At 42.3% G+C, this 22,660-nt stretch overlaps 1 protein-coding gene across 1 annotated transcript in view; it reads left to right on the top strand.

Annotated features, from left to right (window-relative positions):
- Positions 1–22,660, top strand: part of PIEZO2 (piezo type mechanosensitive ion channel component 2) — a 628,465-nt gene that overhangs the window by 530,748 nt on the left and 75,057 nt on the right. Inside the window, exons 35-36 of the mRNA XM_069731039.1 lie at positions 8,625–8,687; positions 15,113–15,279. Of these exons, the coding sequence (XP_069587140.1) occupies positions 8,625–8,687; positions 15,113–15,279 (230 nt within the window). The remainder of the gene's footprint in view (positions 1–8,624; positions 8,688–15,112; positions 15,280–22,660) is intronic.

Genomic DNA, 22,660 nt, shown 5'->3' on the forward strand with positions numbered 1-22,660 from the left:
CAGGTTTAGGGTCGCGGTCAGCTCAGGTTCCATCACCCTAGAGCTCGTTGGTGCTTGTCCTTTTGTGATTCCCTGCCATTGGAATCATGACAGTATAGCCGGCCAAAATGTTTGGGCTGAAGTAGGAGGAAAAGTAGTCTGAGGAAGTTTTTTTTTTTTTTTTTTTTCTTCTCTGAGGTTGCTGCCTAGCCTTAATTGCAGCCAGGCTGATTTTTTTTTTTTTTCCTCCTCTTAATCCTTGAATGGCTCTGACCTTAGCTGTTTATCATGGACGTCCAGAGTTTAGCTTCCAGCTTGAATAATCTTGCTGCTAAGGTTCAAAATATACAAGATTTTGTTGTACATGCTCCTATGTCTGAACCTAGAATTCCTATTCCAGAGTTCTTTGCTGGAGATAGATCTAGTTTTCTGAATTTTAGGAACAATTGAAAGCTGTTCCTTTCTTTGAAATCTCGCTCTTCTGGAGACCCTGCTCAGCAGGTTAAGATTATTATATCTTTCCTGCGGGGTGACCCTCAAAATTGGGCATTTGCATTGGCACCAGGGGATCCTGCGTTGCTTAATGTGGATGCGTTTTTTCTGGCATTGGGTTTGCTCTATGAGGAACCTAACCAGGAGATTCAGGCTGAAAAAGCTTTATTAGCTCTCTCTCAGGGGCAAGATGAAGCAGAAATATATTGTCAAAAATTTCGGAAATGGTCAGTGCTTACTCAGTGGAATGAGTGCGCCCTGGCTGCAAAGTTCAGAGATGGCCTTTCTGAGGCCATTAAAGATGTTATGGTGGGGTTCCCTGCGCCTACGGGTCTGAATGAGTCTATGACTATGGCTATTCAGATTGATCGGCGTTTACGGGAGCGCAAACCTGTGCACCATTTGGCAGTGTCTTCTGAACAGGCACTTGAGACAATGCAATGTGATAGAGTTCAGTCTAGAAGTGAACGGCAAAACTATAGGCGGAAAAATGGGTTGTGCTTTTATTGTGGTGATTCAGCTCATGTTATATCAGCATGCTCTAAACGCACAAAAAAGGTTGATAAGTCTGTTGCCATTAGTACGTTACAGTCTAAGTTCATTCTGTCTGTGACTCTGATTTGCTCATTATCATCCATTTCCGTCGATGCCTATGTAGATTCAGGCGCTGCCCTGAGTCTTATGGATTGGTCATTTGCCAAGCGATGTGGGTTTAGTCTTGAGCCTCTGGAAGTCCCTATTCCTTTGAAGGGAATTGACTCTACACCTTTAGCTATGAATAAGCCTCAGTACTGGACACAAGTGACCATGCGTATGACTCCCGTTCATCAGGAGGTGATTCGCTTCCTGGTATTGTATAATTTACATGATGTTCTAGTACTTGGTCTGCCATGGTTACAAACTCATAATCCAGTCCTTGACTGGAAAACAATGTCTGTGTTAAGCTGGGGATGTCAGGGGGTTCATGATGATGCACCTCCGATTTCTATCGCTTCATCTACTCCTTCTGAGGTTCCTGTATTTTTGTCTGATTATCGGGATGTTTTTGAGGAGCCTAAGCTCAGTTCGCTTCCTCCTCACAGGGATTGCGATTGTGCTATAGATTTAATTCCTGGTAGTAAATTTCCTAAAGGTCGTTTGTTCAATCTGTCAGTGCCAGAGCATACTGCTATGCGGGATTATGTTAAGGAGTCCTTGGAAAAGGGACATATCCGTCCATCTTCGTCCCCTTTGGGAGCAGGTTTTTTTTTCGTGGCCAAAAAAGATGGGTCCTTGAGGCCTTGTATAGATTATCGTCTTTTGAATAAGATTACCGTAAAATATCAGTATCCTTTGCCTTTGTTGACTGATTTGTTTGCTCGCATTAAGGGGGCTAAATGGTTCACTAAGATTGATCTTCGGGGTGCGTATAATCTTATACGAATAAAGCAAGGTGATGAGTGGAAAACCGCATTTAATACGCCTGAGGGCCATTTTGAGTATTTGGTAATGCCTTTCGGACTTTCTAATGCTCCTTCAGTCTTCCAGTCCTTTATGCACGATATTTTCCGTGAATATCTGGATAAATTTATGATTGTGTATTTGGATGATATTTTGGTTTTTTCTGATGACTGGGAGTCTCATGTTCAGCAGGTCAGGAAGGTGTTTCAGGTCCTGCGGGCTAATTCCTTGTTTGTAAAGGGCTCAAAGTGTCTCTTTGGAGTCCAGAAGATTTCTTTCTTGGGGTATATTTTTTCCCCTTCTACTATTGAGATGGATCCCGTCAAGGTTCGGGCTATTTGTGACTGGACGCAGCCTGCATCTCTTAAGAGTCTGCAGAAGTTCTTAGGCTTTGCTAATTTCTATCGTCGTTTTATAACTAATTTTTCTAGTGTTGTTAAGCCTTTGACGGATTTGACTAAGAAGGGTGCTGATGTTGCTGATTGGTCTCCTGCGGCTGTGGAGGCCTTTCGGGAACTTAAACGCCGGTTTTCTTCTGCTCCTGTGTTGCGTCAGCCTGATGTTTCGCTTCCTTTCCAAGTTGAGGTTGATGCTTCCGAGATTGGAGCGGGGGCGGTTTTGTCACAGAGAAGCTCCGATTGCTCGGTGATGAAGCCATGTGCATTCTTTTCTAGAAAATTTTCGCCCGCTGAGCGGAATTATGATGTGGGTAATCGGGAACTTTTGGCCATGAAGTGGGCATTTGAGGAGTGGCGTCATTGGCTGGAGGGTGCTAGACATCGTGTGGTGGTCTTGACTGATCACAAAAATCTGATTTACCTTGAGTCTGCCAGGCGTCTGAATCCTAGACAGGCTCGTTGGTCACTGTTTTTCTCTCGTTTCAATTTTGTGGTTTCATACCTGCCAGGTTCAAAGAATGTGAAGGCGGATGCTCTTTCTAGGAGTTTTGTGCCTGACTCCCCTGGAAATTCTGAGTCCACTGGTATCCTTAGGGATGGGGTGATTTTGTCGGCCGTCTTCCCAGACTTGCGACGTGCTTTGCAGGAGTTTCAGGCGGGTAAACCTGATCGTTGTCCGCCTGAGAGACTGTTTGTTCCGGATAGTTGGACCAGTAGAGTCATCTCCGAGGTCCATTCTTCTGCGTTGGCAGGTCATCCTGGAATATTTGGTACTAGAGACTTGGTGGCCAGGTCTTTTTGGTGGCCTTCCTTGTCGAGGGATGTGCGTTCTTTTGTGCAGTCTTGTGCGGTTTGTGCTCGGGCTAAGCCTTGCTGTTCTCGAGCCAGTGGATTGTTGTCACCTTTGCCTATCCCGAAGAGGCCTTGGACGCACATTTGCATGGACTTTATTTCGGATCTCCCTGTCTCTCAAAAAATGTCTGTCATCTGGGTTGTGTGTGACTGCTTTTCTAAAATGGTTCATCTTGTACCCTTGCCTAAGTTGCCTTCCTCCTCTGAGTTGGTCCCTCTGTTTTTCCAGAACGTGGTTCGTTTGCATGGGATTCCGGAGAACATCGTTTCTGACAGGGGATCCCAGTTTGTGTCTAGATTTTGGCGGACGTTCTGTGCTAAGATGGGCATTGATTTGTCCTTTTCGTCTGCATTCCATCCTCAGACGAATGGCCAGACGGAGCGAACTAATCAGACCTTGGAAACTTATTTGAGGTGTTTTGTTTCTGCTGATCAGGATGACTGGGTTACCTTTTTGCCGCTGGCCGAGTTTGCCCTTAATAATCGGGCTAGTTCTGCTACCTTGGTTTCTCCTTTCTTTTGTAATTCGGGGTTTCATCCTCGTTTTTCCTCTGGTCAGGTGGAGCCTTCTGATTATCCTGGAGTGGACATGGTGGTGGATGGGTTGCATCGGATTTGGAGTCATGTGGTGGACAATTTGAAGTTGTCCCAGGAGAAGGCTCAGCAGTTTGCTAATCGCCGTCGCCGCGTGGGTCCTCGACTTCGTGTTGGGGACTTGGTGTGGTTGTCTTCTCGTTTTGTTCCTATGAAGGTCTCTTCTCCTAAGTTCAAGCCTCGGTTCATCGGTCCTTATAGGATCTTGGAAATTCTTAACCCTGTGTCGTTTCGTTTGGATCTCCCGGCATCGTTTGCTATTCATAATGTGTTCCATCGGTCGTTGTTGCGGAGGTATGAGGTACCTGTTGTTCCTTCGCTTGAGCCTCCTGCTCCGGTGCTGGTGGAGGGAGAATTGGAGTATGTTGTGGAGAAGATCTTGGATTCTCGTGTTTCCAGACGGAAACTCCAATATTTGGTCAAGTGGAAGGGTTATGGTCAGGAGGATAATTCTTGGGTGGTTGCCTCTGATGTTCATGCTGATGATTTGGTCCGCGCTTTTCATAGGGCTCATCCTGGTCGCCCTGGTGGTTCTCGTGAGGGTTCGGTGACCCCTCCTCAAGGGGGGGTACTGTTGTGAGTTCTGTTTTTGGGCTCCCTCTGGTGGTTACTGATGGTACTGGGTGATTTGTGTTCTGCTGTCTCTGGTGTCCACCTGTTCTATTAGGATTTGGGAGTTTCCTATTTAACCGGGCTTTCTTGTCATTTCCCCACCGGCTATCAAGGTTATCAGAGTGTTTTGTTACCTCAGCTTCTGGCTTCAGTAATCTTCAGGACAAGCTAAGTTTTGATTTTCTTGTTCCACGTTTTGCTTTATTTTTGTCTTGTCCAGCTTGCATATAATTGTCTCTTTGCTGCTTGTTGCTTTAGTGGGCTGTAATTGCTCCTCATGTTCCATGAGTTGGAACATGAGTTCAAGTAATTACAGGATGGTTTTTTGAAGGGTTTTTTGCTGACCGCGCAGTTTACTTTTGTATCCTCTGCTATCTAGTTTTAGCGGGCCTCATTTTGCTGAATCTGTTTTCATACTGTGTATGTGCCTTCCTCTCATTTCACCGTCATTATATGTGGAGGGCTGCTATTTCTGTGGGGGTATTTCTCTGGAGGCAAGAGAGGTCTGTGTTTCTTCTGATAGGGGAAGTTAGATCTTCGGCTGGTGCGAGACGTCTAGGATCAACGTAGGCACGTTCCCCGGCTATTGTTATTTGTGTGTTCAGGTTTAGGGTCGCGGTCAGCTCAGGTTCCATCACCCTAGAGCTCGTTGGTGCTTGTCCTTTTGTGATTCCCTGCCATTGGAATCATGACATCCATGGCTGCTGGGATTCTCTGTTTTCAACCTAGACAGTGCCAATATGCGACGATCCAGGCTGAAGACCACGGGAGAATGAGCTGATTTGAGCACAGCATCAATGACTAGCGGTGATGTCATCAAGGTTACTTGGGTCACTGAGGCTGCATTCCCAGCTCACTTCGCTTTGAGCCAGGCTGATGAATTGCAGTGACCTCAGTGAGATCACGGCTAGCACCATAAGAAAAAGTCTCATGATGCAGTGCTAAGCTCAGTGAGTTCAATGCAGTTCACGGTAAGAAATTTCTCACTGAGAACTGCGGTGAGCTCACTGATGAACTGCCAGGCCAATGAACTGCAGTGACCCCAGTGAGATCACTGCTAGCACCATGTTAAAAATTGCAACTTTGCAATTTATCTCTAATAAACATTTTTGATTCTATAGTTTACTGCTCATCGTCTAAGTTACTGAATACCTCTGCAATCTATAAGCAGTGGCTGGTCTCGTAGACAGTGAGCACAGTCCTTGTAAGCTCTTTGCTATACAGCTTGCAAGCGCTGCTCTGTAGCTGGAATGGGAGAGCACCGAGTGCGAGTTGGCAGATCAACCAGATTGCCAACCCAAAGGCAACATCCTGAGGCAAGCATGAAGCTGACAGGCAGGAGAGCAGTGTGTGTCTGAAGATTGTTTTCTTTTAAGTATTGGAACCTTGGGAAGATTAGGGAAACGTTTTCAAATGTTATACCACTAACACAGTGCTCTCAACTGACCAGAGCATTTTTGTCTAGAGGACCATCAAATTCATAACCCCTTAGCGACTGCCTATTCTCTCATCACCATTTTTAGAAAGTAAATTGAAAATAAGGCTGCAGTGCCCCCCAGAGTTGGAAAATCTCTGGGATCTTGGCTACCAGGGGTAGCCCGGAAGACATGATCAGGGTCAGATTTTTCGGTGTCCAATCTTGTGATCGCTGTTATTCAGTGAATAACTGCTATCGCAAAAAAAGTGTGCCCGCTGTTTCAATGATTTCTCCCACTTCTGCATAATATACATGTCAGTGGACAGAGAAATGATGCCCCCCGAGACCTCCTGGTACCTCTGCCATTTCAGGGCCCTCCTGATCTGTCCCCTGGCCCGGCGTCATCTTCCAGGGAAACAAAATGGTAGGTGCAGTGCACCCGCCGAGATCTGCCAGCTGGTACCTTGCAACGATAGGAAGACCCTATCACAGTGATCAAAATAAAAACAATAGTAAATCAAATCCCCCTTTGTCGTCCTCTTAGTTAGATAAAAATTCTAAAATATATTTTTTTTCCATTCTTTGCAGTTAAGGTTGGGGTTAGGGTTGGGTTAGGGTTGTGTTAGAGTTAGGTTCAGGGTTAGAAATATTTTTTTTCTAGTAAAAGAAAAAAAAAGACTATGACGGCTAGTGTTGAGCGCAAGTGCTTGCTACTCGAGTTTGCATCTGGTGATTCGGTATGCATGGAGTATCGCAAATCCCCTCACGTTTTTTTGGTGGGGATGTCTAACAGTTGCAAAACATGCAGGGTAGGCACTTAAGCATGTCACTCAAGCACACTCGTTAGTTTGCATCGGGTGCTCGGGTATGCATCGGAGTAGCGAGCACTTGCGATCAACACTAATGACACCATATTCAATATTTTAAAAATATTATTTTCAAAAATCACAAATGTATGGTCCATTTTTCTTGTTACCCTTGTGAAAATGAAAAATGTGGGGCTAAAGCAACATTTTTGTGGGAAAAATGTGATTTTCAATTTTCACGACTCATTGGTTTAAAATTCTGTAAAGCACCTGTGGGCTTAAGGTGCACACCACACATCTAAATAAATTCCTTCAGGGGTCTAGTTTCCAAAATGGGGTCATTTGTGAGGGGTTTTCACTGTTTTGGCACTTTAGGGGTTCTCCAAACGCAACATGGCATCCCCTAATTATTCCAGCAAATTTTACATTCAAAAAGTCAAATAAGGTATCGGCGTATACAGGAGAAATTGCACAACAAATTTTGGAGTCCATCTTCTACTGTTACCCTTGTGAAAATAAAATAATACTTTAGGCCTGAAGTAATTTTTTTTCCTTCCACATTCAGTTCCTATGAAGCACCTGAAGGGTTGATAAACTTCTTGAATGTGGTTTTGAGCACCTTGAGGGGTGCAGTTTTTAGAATGGTGTCACTTTTGGGTACGGTACTTTCTGTTATATACAGTGGGTATGGAAATTATTCAGACCCCTTTAAATTCTTCACTCTTTGTTTCGTTGCAGCCATTTGGTAAATTCAAAAAAAGAGAAATGTAGAAATTTTTGCAAATTTATTAAAAGAGAAAAACTGAAATATCACATGGTCATAAGTATTCAGACCCTTTTCTCAGACGCTCATATTTAAGTCACATGCTGTCCATTTCCTTGTGATCCTCCTTGAGAAGGTTCTACTCCTTCATTGGAGTCCAGCTGTGTTTAATTAAACTGATAGGACTTGATTTGGAAAGACACACCTGTCTATACAAGACCTCACAGTGCATGTCAGACCAAATGAGGAGAAAATGAACTTTTTTGATTTTACCAAATGGCTGCAATGAAACAAAGAGTGAAAAATTTAAAGGGGTCTGAACACTTTCCGTACCCACTGTAGACCCCTCAAAGTCACTTCAAATGTGATGTGATCCCTAAAAAATGTTTTTGTAAATTTTGTGGGAAAAATGAGAAACTGGTGGTCGACTTTTAACCCTTCTAACTTACTAACAAAAGAAAATTGTTTCAATACTTGTTTGATGTAAAGTAGACATATGAGGAATGTTATTTATGAACTATTTTATGTGACATAACTCTCTAATTTAAGGGGATACGAACTAAAAGTTTGAAATTTCCATTTTGAAATGGAAGAAATTTTACCACTATCAATGAAGTACAATATGTCACTAAAAACATTCTCAGAATCAGTAGGATCCGTTGAAGCGTTCCAGAGCTATAACCTCAAAGTAACACTGGTCAGAATTGTAAAATTTGGCTTGGTCATTAAGGGGTTAAAAGGATTTCAGATTAAGGCATTCCCATACTACATATTTAGCCATATTCAGTTGCAATAAATAAAAATAGATGTTATTACAGTCTCCCACAACTTTCTGTTGATGTATTGAAATAGCATTGAAATACTTCAAAATGTGGCGTCACTTAAAGATCCAACCCTGTGAAATGTTTGTAATTGCTGAAAAACACTTCCATAGTATAAAGCAGGGGTCCCCAACTCCAGTCCTCAAGGCCCACCAACATGTCATGTTTTCAGGATTTCCTTAGTCTTGCCCAGGTAATAATTGCATCACCTGTGCAATGCAAAGGAAATCCTGAAAACATGACCTGTTGGTGGGCCTTGAGGACTGGAGTTGGGGACCCCTGGTATAAAGTACTAGTCCCATGAGACTGTGTTACTTTATGCTGGTTTGCTTACAACATTTGGTTTGTAGACTCATTAAATACTGTCTTTAGCATGGCAGTGCATGTAAAGAAACTGAAATAAAAAAAAACAGTGTAAACTAATTTAGTTTACTTTGTCCTAACCGCCAGGTCATATTATTATAGATTGTGATGACAAAGAAGAAGAAGGAAAAAAGAAGTCAGATGGACCAGGTATTATACTTTTTTTTTTTACTAAATACAAAATAAATTTGTTATGATTAGTTTGGTGTGTGTGAGTGTTTCATGTTCCATACATATTCTTTATCCTGTAGATTTCTGCACAGATTATCAAAAAAATGTATGAGGCAACTGAAAATTGTGAAAAAGTGAGGGTACTACTATACCTCTAGAAGAAAAGGTTGTTGCTCTATTTTTTTTGATAGTATCAAACTTGCTTAAACAAGTTATCTTACTCAGCACTGCACCCACCACTAGTCAACAGTTAGCATGAACGCTGTTGCCAGTCCATTGGCCACACTGACGATCTGCGTCATTCATATTTCGTCTAAACGTAAGAAAGGGAAAAAAGTCTTTTATTTTTTTCACCTCTTTGCAAACTTTAATAGTGGTTGGATTATCTAGTAGTGGTCAACCCTTATAAGAGGTTAGGAAGCCCCTGCTGTACATGTTAGGCATATCCATAAATTTTCATTCACCTGATATAAGCCAGAAGTATTATATCCTGTATGTAGATATCCTTTTTATTACCATATGAAATACAGTAGTGTTGTAGAGCACACTGTTCAACAGAAAAGAATTCAGTGGAAAAAAAAGAAGAAAACAAAAACAAAACCCCATTCACTTTGTGTGAATCACCAATAATGTCCAACATTTTACGCAAAGCAGAAGATTGTATCAGCCAGAGAAGACTCACATGCCCTCAGGTGCGATGGACGTCCGTATAATGCCATGCAGCTATCACATCACACAGTATAGCACTGCCTATCAGGAGGGACTATCATGGCATGTTTAAAAGCAGAGGCAGGGAATACAGCAGCCATTTTGAGGTGAATCTGGCGAGTGAGAGCTTGTTACTGCTCAGCTTTGCATGAAATAGGTAGAGAACTCCATAAAATAGTGGACAAATTCTATAAATAGTGCAAGTTGTACAACAGCAGCAGTGTAGAAGATTAGTGTCATCAATGAAGAAAACAGAATAATACAGAGATTCAAATGTTGGGGGGAAAGAAAGGTAGGAGAGCTGGCAACTATACTTGATCACAACAATAATTATGTCAGTGCATCTGGCAGCAGGTTCATTTCAATATCACTTTTTTTTCATTCTTCATGCAAAAGCCAGCAAGCCAATAATATTGCTTAAAGAAAAAAACAACAAACTCTGCAGCAACCAAAGTGTGTGTGACAAACAACTGTACTGAGTTTGTGAACAGCGAGTATACTAGTTTAATTTGATGTCAATACACGGCACACAAACACTGCGGCCTGTTGCCCTTGCTGTTTTTTTTCATGCACCTAGTATTTATTATTGATTAATTTTTGGGAAGGGGAAATATTTGGGTTTAAACAATACAACAGAGAATATACACATTTTCAGACAATTAACTTATTAACGTATAGGTACGTCATAGGTCACGTTCCCCTATTTGATGCGGGTGGATCACGATTCCACCCTAAGGCTATGTGCACACGTCCGGAATTGCCTTGGAAATTTCCAAGGCAATTCCGGAACTCCCTGCCGCGGGAAAAACGCATGCGGAATTGGCATGCGTTTTCCCGCTAAACACTAGTGTTTTACAAGCGTAATTAGCTTGCAGAATGCTAGCGTTTTCCAAGCGATCTGTAGCATCGCTTGGAAAACTGATTGACAGGTTGGTCACACTTGTCAAACATAGTGTTTGACAAGTGTGACCAACTTTTTACTATCGATGCTGCCTATGCATAGAGGGGCATCGCGCAGGGACGGGGGCTCCCTGCGCTCTCCCACCGGAACAACCGGTTGCGATCGCGGTGTTCTGGAAGGAGTCCCCAGATAGAAAATCGCCGAGGGGCCCCTTCCGGGTCCTTCACTGAGGTGGCTTTACCGGCGCCTGGATGGGGCCAAACAGTCATACCAGGAACTGGATGGGGCCAATCAATCATACCAGGAACTGGATGGTGCCAATCAATCATACCAGGAACTGGTGGGGCCAATCAATCATACCAGGAACAGGATGGGGCCAATCAATCATACCAGGAACAGGATGGGGCCAATCAATCATATCAGAATAAGAATGGGACCATGCATACCAGTACTGGGATGGGGCCAATCATACCAGAATAAGGATGGGGCCATGCATACCAGAATAAGATGGGGCCATGCATACCAGGATGGGGATGAGGGCCATGTAAACCAGGGTAGGGATGAGGGGACCATATTTACCAGGATAGGTGATCTTAAGTACAGAATTGGCCACATTTTTTGCTTCAGTTTTTTCCCCGAATTTCCTACTCTAAAACCTAGGTGCGGCTTATGGTCCGGTGCGTCTCGTAGTCCAAAAAATACGGTACTGATCGTCTGCACATAACCTTGCAGTTCGGTTTCGGCATTGTCCTGCAGGACTGCAGGCATGTGTGTCTGATGAACCTCTAAGTCACACTAGCGAGTTTTATGGACGTATGAGAGGCGCAGAAAATACGCATTGCACACGGACAAATTATTTTCTATGGGGCAGCTCCTATCTGCTGTATTTTACACATCCGTATTATATGGTCTTGTATGGCCGTAGAACATCGCAGCATGCTGCGTTTGTCAGCGTATTGCGCAAAAAATCCGCCAATGAAAGTCAATGGGGCGAGAAAAATACGGATTACACACGGACCATGCGTGTGACTTGCGAGAAATACGCAGCGGTGTTCTATAGTAGAGCTGGTAATTCAGATTAGAATAGCTAAAATAAATGTCTACACATAGTATAGGGGTATATACACAGTTATATGAAAAAGTTTGGGCACCCCTATTAATCTTAAGCTTAATGTTTTATAAAAATAGTTTTTTTTTGCAACAGCTATTTCAGTTTCATATATCTAATAACTGTTGGACACAGTAATGTTTCTGCCTTGAAATTAGGTTTATTGTACTAACAGAAAATGTGCAATCTGCATTCATACAAAATTTGACAGGTGCATAAGTATGGGCACCCTTATCATTTTCTTGTTTTAAATACTCCTACCTACTTTTACTGACTTACTAAAGCACTTTTTTTGGTTTTCTAACCTCATTGATGTTAGGGGTCGAGTTCCCGCCTCTGCACAGGGGGACTCTGGTCTCTGAGCTGGAATGGCCGGATAAAGTCCTTATTCCGGTGTTCTGGAGAGGACTGGCAGACCATGTGAAGGACGCCTTGGCCACCAGGGAGATTCCCACCACACTGGAGGAGCTTATTTCTATATCTACCCGCATTGACCTCCATTTTAACGAGCGGAGGTTGGAGCGGGCCCAGTATAGGCAGAGGTTTCGGTTGGCTCCCACCTTCGCCAGACCTCTAGAATCCATGAGGCCATGGAGGTTTCTCGAGCGGGACCTAAATCTCGGACCGCTCGAGTACCCGTGGTTTGCAGAAATTGCCAACAAGAAGGACATTATGCCAATAAATGTCCACGGGGGTCGGGTAAACGATCGCGTCTAGTAACCATTGGACGAGGTTCACTAGACACAGCGGCATTTTCCTCCAAGCTGTCCTTCAAAGGGACAATCATATTAGGCTTTTACTCTCTAACAGTCGAGCTTTGTGTGGATTCTGGAGCAGAGGGGAATTTCATGTCCTCGGCTTTTGCTCAGTGCCATGCAATACCTCTGGTGATGCTCGCCAAACCGGTGACTGTTAGAGTAGTGAATGGGTCAACACTTCCATCTCAGATCACACACCAGACTGTCCCTTTTACATTATCCATGTCCCCTTCCCACCAGGAGATTATTCCCCTTCTTGTCCTTCCCAAGGGAATGGACGAGATTCTGCTGGGAATACCCTGGCTCCGTTTTCACTCCCCACATATTAAGTGGACCTCTGGGAGGATATTGGGTTGGAGTGATTGATGTAAGGGCAGATGTATGAGAGAGTGCGTTCAGGTTTCTACCACCGAGATACCCGCAGATCTTTCTTCCCTTTCTTCATATATATATGTTAGTGAGACACACATATATATATAGAGAGAGAGAGAGATACAGTATATATGTATATTTCATACAGCGCTAGATAGCAGAAAAGCCGGTAATTCAATTGCCTGCTTTTGCTATCTCCTTCCCAAACCCGACAGGACATGGTTTACATACAGTAAACCTTTTTTATATCCCATAAACCTCAGATGAACTCGAGCGTGGGAATTTTTCTGAATATTTTCTCACGCTCGAGTTCATCTGAGGTTATGCCAGCAGGGAGCACAGCACCGCAAGTCTAGGTAGCTAAGTTCCCCTGCTTTCCATTAATTCCCCAGATTTTACAGTCAGGAGCACAGCTGCATTAGTAGGCTCCTGCTTGTAAAATTATTTAACCCCTTCAGATGGATTTACAGCATGGGACAAGACTGAACGACGGAAGTTATGGGATATTGTAGATTTTTTTATTTTAACTTTGTTTCAGGTGACAAGGGTCTTCAATTGGATTGAGAGTATAATAAACTATTACAACACCCTGTGTCTTTATTTCAATAAAATACTTTTTTTCATAATGTGTGTGTGTTTTATTAACCATTTACTACTATTGGATTAATAATGGATAGGTGTTTTATTGACACCTCTCCATTATTAACCTGGTTTAATGTCATCTTACAATAGCAAGGTGACATTAACCCTTTATTACCCCATATCCCACCGCTACACTGGAGTGGGAAGAGAATGACCAAGTGCCAGAATAGGTGTATCTTACAGATGTGGCTTTTCTGGGGTGGCTGGGGGCAGATGTTTTTAGCCAGGAGGGTCCTATAACCATGGTCCCTCTCTAGGCTATTAATATCTGCCCTCAGTCACTGGCTTTACCACTCTGGCGGAGAAAATTGTGTGGGAGCCACACACCAGTTTTTTCCGCGATTTAACCCTTTATTTTACCAGCTAGAACGCCCAAATTTTGCACATACACACTACTAACTTTAGTAGTGAGGAATATGCAAAAAAAAAAGGAATATGAAAAGGTTTACTGTATGTAAACCATGTCTCATATCATGTCGGGTTTGGAAAGGAGATAGCAAAAGTTGGCAATTGAATTACCGGCTTTTCTGCTATATAGCAGTGTATGAAATATATATATATATATATGTGTCTCACTGACATATATATATATATATATATATATATATATATATATATATATATATATATATATAGGGAGAGAGAGAGAGAGACTGTATATATGTTTTAATGAATATTTGAGCCCATGGATCCATTGTATGTCCGTTTTGCAAGCCGGCGAGAAAAACTCGCTGTACGGATGCAATACGGATTACATACGGAGGATGACATGCGCAAAATACGCTGCCACACCCTACCTACGGATGACATACAGATCACTATTTTGGGAACATTTCTGCGTATTACGGCCGTAAAAAACGGACCGTATTTTCATACGCCTAGTGTGACCCCGGCCTAAGTCAATGGGAACTCATAATGACAGTATGAACAGAGCATAAATGATGTAGAGTTTGGTTATAGTTATGAGTCTTTCAAATGAACGGTAAATTTGTCAGATGCAGGAAAACATGTGATTATAGATTGTTTCCAGAGTCACTATGAGTCTATGATATATACAGCTCTTGGAATTAGTTCTTAAGTCACAAAATATGAGGATTTTTCTAATGCTTATTCATTAATCTTGAACAGTTCTTACACTGCACATCTATATATAGTTATGCTTAAGGGTCCATATATTTTACACATAGACATTTGTGCATCTTAATGTTAGAAGCTTGGCAACTATCCTAGAAATGAACTTTATCCTTGCCAAGACTTTGGTTAGTACAAAGGTCAATACCCTAAAACTTATAGGAAAAATACTTAGACTTAGTGTATTTTGCAATACCTCAAAAGCCACATGCTACAAAGTAGCAGGGAGTGATTGGATAAACAAGCACACATACAGACAGTTATAAGGATGACTGTTGAAGGAGACAGCTGAGATAATTTCTTGTTGAATATGCTTTTGGTTAGTTTCTTTAAGCATTTCAATAATCTGTATTAATGCTCACATTTGTCAAGAGTTTGCTTCCAATAATAACTTTTACCAGTTTGGTTTAATTTATTAACATTTATTATTATGGTTCCCTTCAAATGTGTATTCATACAAGTAGAAACATATAAGCAGTGTTCTTGTGATGTGTTATTTATAATTTTAAATGTTACATTTTTTATAATCAGGTAATAGGGTATCTGGTTAGGAGCATTTCTTCCTAGAAACATGTCCCACACATTTTCCTTGTTTTGAAAGCCATTTGTAAAAAAAAAAAACACCTTCCTAACTGTATTTCCTTTGAAATCAGAAAGCTATAGTTAACACCTGTATACATTTGTGTTGAGTATGTGCCAGTCATGAAGCATCTAAAAAGTGGCATGTGGACTGATAATAGAAATCTGCCTTTACAAAATTTTCCTTTTTAATTATATTTTACAGATAATGTCATTAAAAGGATATTTAACATTTTGAAGTTTACCTGGGTCCTTTTCCTGGCATCCCTTGATAGTTTTACTGCCTGGCTCAACTCAATTTCTCGAGAGCACATTGATATCTCCACAGTGCTAAGAATAGAACGTTGTATGCTGACCAGAGAAATTAAAAAGGTAAACTATGCAACTGTTGTTGAATTCCTGGCAATGCAAATTGCCTCTTCAGAGAAAAAGAGGACTTGAACTCTATAGCGCCACCTGTTGGAAGTAGCGATCCTACAAGTCATAATAAACCCTTTAACGAGCCTTGCAATATGACTTAGGATAAGAGCCAAATCGGTATCTCAATTCGCAGACACGGTAATCAGACATGGGAATCTGTCACTAAGACATGCAGTGACATGTAAAAGTTCGGGTACCCCAGGTCAAATTTACTTTATTTTGAACAGTTAAGCTAGTTGAAAAATAAATAATCTCTAAAAGGCCAAAAGTTAAAGATAACACATTTCCTTTGTAGTTTAGGATATATACAGTACAGACCAAAAGTTTGGACCACTTTCTCATTTAAAGATTTTTCTGTATTTTCATGACTATGAAAATTGTACATTAACACTTAAGGCATCAAAACTGTGAATTAACACATGTGGAATTATATACGTAACAAAAAAAGTGTGAAACAACTGAAAATATGTCTTATATTCTAGGTTCTTCAAAGTAGCCACTTTTTGCTTTGATGACTGCTTTGCACACTCTTGGCATTCTCTTGATGAGCTTCAAGAGGTAGTCACCGGGAATGGTCTTCCAACAATCTTGAAGGAGTTCCCAGAGATGCTTAGCACTTGTTGGCCCTTTTGCCTTCACTCTGCGGTCCAGCTCACCCCAAACCGTCTCGATTGGGTTCAGGTCTGGTGAATGTGGAGGCCAGGGCATATGGCGTAGCACCCCATGACTCTCGTTCTTGGTCAAATAGCCCTTACACAGCCTGGAGGTGTGTTTGGGGTCATTGTCCTGTTGAAAAATAAATGATGGTCCAACTAAACTCAAACTGGATGAAATTGCATGCCGCTGCAAGATGCTGTGGTAGCCATGCTGGTTCAGTATGCCTTCAATTTTAAATAAATCCCCAACAGTGTCACCAGCAAAGCACCCCACACCATCACACCTCCTCTATGCTTCACGGTGGGAACCAGGCATATAGAGTCCATCCGTTCACCTTTTCTGCGTCACACAAAGACACGGTGGTTGGAACCAAAGATCTCAAATTTGGACTCATCAGACCAAAGCACAGATTTCCACTGGTCTAATGACCATTCCTTGTGTTCTTTAGCCAAAACAAGTCTCTTCTGCTCATTGCCTGTCCTTAGCAGTGGTTTCCTAGCAGCTATTTTACCATGAAGGCCTGCTGCACAAAGTCTCCTCTTAACAGTTGTTGTAGAGATGTGTCTGCTGCTAGAACTCTGTGTGGCATTGACCTGGTCTCTAATCTGAGCTGCTGTTAAGCTGCGAATTCTGAGGCTGGTGACTCAGATAAACTTATCCTCAGAAACAGAGGTGACTCTTGGTCTTCCTTTTCTGGGGCGGGCCTCATGTGAGCCAGTTTCTTTGTAGCGCTTGATGGTTTTTGCAACTGCACTTGGGGACACTTTCAGAGTTTGCCAAATTTTTCGGACTGACTGACCTTCATTTCTTAAAGTAATGATGGCCACTCATTTTTCTTTACTTAGCTGCTTTTTTCTTGCCATAATACAAATTGTAACAGTCTATTTAGTAGGACTATCAGCTTTGTATCCACCAGACTTCTGCACAACACAACTGATGGTCCCAACCCCAATTATAAGGCAAGAAATCCCACTTATTAAACCTGACAGGGCACACCTGTGAAGTGAAAACCATTCCTAGTGACTACCTCTTGAAGCTCATCAAGAGAATGCCAAGAGTGTGCAAAGCAGTAATCAAAGCAAAAAGTGGCTACTTTGAAGAACCTAGAATATAACCTCACTCTACCCAACATCGAAATTACCCTGGAGGGTTCAACCATCACTCCCAAGCAGCATGCCCGCTGTCTTGGGGTCATATTCGACACTGAACTTTCCTTTACTCCCTTTGTCCGATCACTCACTCGCTCTTGTCACCTGCATCTTAAAAACATCTCCAGAATCCGACCTTTTCTCACCGTTGAAACTGCTAAGACTCTTACCGTCGCTTTTATTCATTCCCGTCTGGACTACTGCAACTCTCTTCTGATCCGTCTCCCTCTTACCAAACTTTCTCCTCTCCAATCCATCTTGAATGCTGCAGCCAGAGTCATATTTCTGTCCAGCCGCTTCACCGATGCCTCCATCTTGTGCCAGTCATTACACTGGCTACTCATTTGCTACTGGGTCCAGTATAAACTCATCTCTCTCACCCACAAAGCTCTCCAGAGTTCTGCACCACCTTATATCTCCTCTCTCATCTCTGTCTATTGCCCTACACGTGCTCTCCGTTCTACAAATGACCTAAGACCAACATCCCCTGTAATCCGAACCTCACACCTCCATCTCCAAGACTTCTCTCGTGCTGCGCCAGCTCTCTGGAATGCACTTCCCCAGACGATCAGACTGATACCTAGCCCCGACCTATTCAAGCGCGCTTTGAAAACCCATCTCTTCAAACAAGCCTACCACATAAACTACTCAGTAAACTAACTTTGCCCTGTTCTTTCCTTCCAAATATTACTCTGAATCTGCACCCTACTATTCATCTGTCTCCACACCCTCCATGCACACGATAACTGCACTTGATACTTGACTATTGCACTTAAACACACGGGCTGATGACCAGATCATGCAGCTTTGTATGAAAATCCCTATTTATTATAATTGCCAGATCTGAAATAACAAGCACTTTTCACCTATTGTGTCCCCCCATTTCCTTGTAGATTGTAATCTTGTGAGCAGGGACCTCACCCCTAATGTCACTGTTTAAATTGTCTTAACTTGAATTTATTGTCTGTACATGTCCCCGCTTAATTGTAAAGTGCTGCGGAATATGTTGGCGCTATATAAATAAAAATTATTATTTATTATTAATAATAATATGTCTTATATTGTTATTAATATAAGACATATTTTCAGTTGTTTCACACTTTTTTGTTAAGTATATAATTCCACATGTGTTAATTCATAGTTTTGATGCCATCAGTGTGAATGCACAATTTTCATAGTCATGAAAATACAGAAAAATCTTTAAATGAGAAGGTGTGTCCAAACTTTTGGTCTGTACTGTATATTTCTCACAAAATTAGAATATCATCAAAAAGTTAATTTATTTCAGTTATTCATTACAAAGCGTGAAACTCATATATTATATGGAGTCATTACAAACCGTATGATACGACAGACTGTGATAGCACGGTCTCAAGTTTCTATCACTTGGAGAGCCCTTGGTCATAGATAGACATGCGTGAATACGGTATGTTTGGCTCCCTTCTTATTCGGCAACCTAAAGCGCTTACCGAAGAAGCTGCAGAGGGAATCCGGATGCCTTGAGTCTTCCGATAATCAGGTGTTCGGCGCCGCAGCTGCATCTGTCATGGCTGCCTGACAGTCACGACACAGGTATGGAGATCCTGTTAGTTGGGCTTTCCATGCATGTGTTGTGACTATCACACAGCCGTGACACATGAAGCTGCAGTGCTGAACACCTGATTATCGGAGCGCTTCAGGTATCCGGGTTCCTGCTGCAGCTTCTTCAGTAAGAGCTATCGCTTGCCAAATAATGAGGGAGCCGAAGATATTCGCTCATGTCTAGTAATAACTATGAATTTTAACTTTATGCTATAAAAAAGATATTTTATATAACACTAGTACATGACATCTCTGTTCTTAGCATTTTTGTAGTATTGTTTCACCTAGCTAATGAAAAGAGATTAATGGCTACTTTTGCATGCTTTGAACAAGGTATTTCTTGCACCTGTGGATCTATCTCCAGTAAGAGCCTAATACTAGCTCTTATTTCCAGAAGTACAGTGGCATACAAAAGTTTGGGCACCCCTTGTCAAAATTATTGCTATTGTGAAAAGTTAAGCAACTTGAAGATTAAATGATCTCCAAAAGGGCTAAAGTTAAAGATGACACATTTCTTTTGTATTTTAGAGGACAAAATATGTAAATATATATATATAGCACGGTGGCTCAGTGGTTAGCACTGCAGACTTGCAGCGCTGGAGTCCTGGGTTCAAACCCCACTAAGGACAACATCTGCAAAGAGTTTGTATGTTCTCTCCATGTTTGCGTGGGTTTCCTCCCACATTCCAAAGACATACTGATAGGGAATTTAGATTGTGAGCCCCAACGGGGACAGTGATGATAATGTGTGCAAACTGTAAAGCGCTGTGGAATATGTTAGCGCTATATAAGGATTATTATTATTATATATACCGTATTTTTCTGACCATAAGACCCACTTTTTTTCCTCTAAATTTGTGAGGAAAGTGTGGGTGCGTCTTATGGTACGGATGTAGCATGTGGGGAGGGGGGCAGCAGTGAGTGGGATTTAACTGTTATCCCACTTCAGGATGTCCCCACTGCCCAGAATCAGTGCTGGGGAAACCATGTGGTCCCGATGATTAAGTGCAGTGAATATTCATTAGCTACCCCCCGCCCACCTATCAGCTGAGGGGTGAGCCAGGAGAGGCAAATTAATACTGCACTTAAGCAGGGACACACATGGCTTCCCCAGCGCTGATTCCTGCGGCAGCTGGGGAGATGTGTGTCTGGGGGAGAGGAGGCAACAGCAGCAGGGTCTGGGGGAGAGGAGATCCCTGGTACCTTCCTGGGCTGGAGCTGAGTGCTGTGCAGTGTGCACAAGGAGGACCTGTGATGATGTCAGAAGTGGGCGGGCTGGAGCATCACATGGCAGCACAGAGCCCTCCCTCTTCTTGACATCATCACAGGTCCTTCAGACTCAAACACTAGAATCTGCTGGCTTCCATTACTTATGCTGTGGAAAGGCAGCAAGAGGGAGGGCTCTGTGTGCAGTCATGGGATGCTTTTACCTCACCACAGTGTGGCTGGCTGCCACAATTAAGAGGTTAGTCTTTCCAAAACACAATAAAGCACTCTGCCACTTCTTTAGTGAACTATAACTCCCAGCATGTCAGAGGATCTGCAGGACATGCTGGGAGTTATAGTTCTCCCATGGATTTTAAAGCAGCACCCCAGTGTTATTTTGCAGTGCTGGAGTGGTGCTTTAAATATAAGCCCTGTGCCCCCATTCTTATACTCACCCTCCAGCATCTTCATATAGTACTGTACAGACACCACACTGGTCCCGCAGCTTCCAACATAATAACATACTATTATATGTGGTGTTATTATATATAATAGTATGTTATTAAATATTTTACCACATTTTTTTGCTTCAAATATTTTTGCTTTCAAATATCAAAAGTGTGGGCACCCTCAGAGATTTGTGTGCTCAGATAACTTTGACTAAGGTTTCATACCTTAATTAGCCTGGCAGGGTTATGGCTTGTTTACTATCATGGAGGGAGCATAGCATCAAAGATATATATTAGTAGGATAATAAAACCTAACTTTTAATGTAAAATGAATGGGAGTATGTAGAGATATTAGGGTTCAAAGTCTCAGAACCATAGTGATATCTTTGGGGACTCAAAAATTTTTTATATATAAAAGGGTATCCCTATGATGAGGAACCCTAACCTATCTACAGAGTGCTGCATAACTTTGATATCATCATCATTAGGAAAGGCCAAGTGATGCAAATTTCCCAGCTTTATAAAAATCCAGCCTCCTCTAACCTTGTGGCAAAAAACAGCAACCATGAGTTCTTCTAAGTAGCTGCCTAGCACTCTGAAAATGAAAATGATGGAGGTCCACAAAGCAGGAAAAGGCTGTAAGAAGATAGCAAAGCTTTTTCAAGCTGCCCTTTCCTCAGTTTGATATGTAATTAAGAAATGACAGTTAAGAAAAAAAGTGAAGGTTAAGATAAGGTATGGTAGGCCAAGCAAAATTTCAGTGAGAGCTGCTTGTGAGATTGCTAGAAAGACACATCAGAACCCCCGCTTGACTGCAAAAGAACTTTAGAAAGATTTAGAAGACTCTTGCGTTGTAGTACATTGTTCTACTGTTCAGAGACACTTGCACAAATATGGCCTTCATGGAAGAGTCATCAGAACAAAACCTCTTCTGTGTCCTCCCCATAAAATAAACAAGTCCTGTGGACCGATGAGGTTAAAATAGAACTCTTTGACCACAATGATCAAAAATATGTGTGGAGAAAAAAGGGGACACAATTTACTTGGTCATGAGTGGCTTGACACAAGGAATGCGACACTTGTAGCCCATGTCCTTGATATGTGTGGTGGCTCGTGAAGCAATGACTCCAGCAGCAGTCCACTCCCTGTGAATCTCCTCCAAATTTTTGAATGGCCTTTTCTTAACAATCATGTCAAGGCTGCGGTTATCCCTGTTGCTTGTGCACCTTTTTCTACACTTTTTCCTTCCACTCAACTTTCCATTAATATGCTTGGTTACAGCACTCTGTGAACAGCCAGCTTCTTTAGCAATGACCTTTTGTGGCTTACCTTCCTTGTGGAGTGTGTTAATGATTGCCTCCTGATCATCTGTTAAGTCAGCAGTCTTCCTCATGATTGTGGAGCCTACTGAAACAGACTGAGGCCGGTTTCACACGTCAGTGGCTCTAGTACGTGAGGTGACAGTTTCCTCACGTACCGGAGACACTGACTCACGGAGACACATTAAAATTAATGTGTCTCTGCACATGTCAGCGTGTTTTCACAGACCGTGTGTCCGTTTGGAAAACACGGAGACATGTCAGTGTTCGTGGGAGCGCACGGATCACACGGACCCATTAAAGTCAATGGGTCCGTGTAAAACACGTACCGCACACGGATGTTGTCCGTGTGCAGTCCGTGTGCTGTGCAGGAGACAGCGCTACTGTAAGCGCTGTCCCCCCCGCGTGTGGTGCTGAAGCCCCATTCGTTTCTATTTTCTTTCTTTTTTTTTTCTTCTCTCCAGCAGCGTTCGCTAGAAAGAAGGAATGAATAATCTTTTATTTTATTTATTTTTGTTTTTAAAATAAAGTTGCCGGTAATCTGCCCCTTCCCACCCCCTGTGCGCCCGCCTGCTGGCGTTAAAATACTTACCCAGCTCCCTCGGCGCTTGCATCCTCTCAGCGTCGCTGCTTGTCCTGTATGAGTGGTCACATGGTGCCGCACATTACAGTTATGAATATGCGGCTCTACCTCCCATAGGAGTGGAGCCGCATATTCATTAATTTACTGAGATAATGACTTTTGGGTTTTCATTGGCTGTAAGCCATAATCATCAGCATTAACAGAAATAAACACTTGAAATAGATCACTCTGTGTGGATTTTAACCTTTTTTCATTGAAGGAACCCTTTCAGCAAATGCTGATACCACTGCTGAAAACACAGGTTTATACATTCCTATTTTGAGTTTTACAGCAGTTGCATAATTTAGAAAATTGGGTTTAATTTTACCCCTAATATGGAGTTAATAGCGC

The sequence above is a fragment of the Ranitomeya imitator genome, chromosome 6 (genome assembly GCF_032444005.1).
Source record: "Ranitomeya imitator isolate aRanImi1 chromosome 6, aRanImi1.pri, whole genome shotgun sequence".
NCBI lineage: Eukaryota > Metazoa > Chordata > Amphibia > Anura > Dendrobatidae > Ranitomeya > Ranitomeya imitator.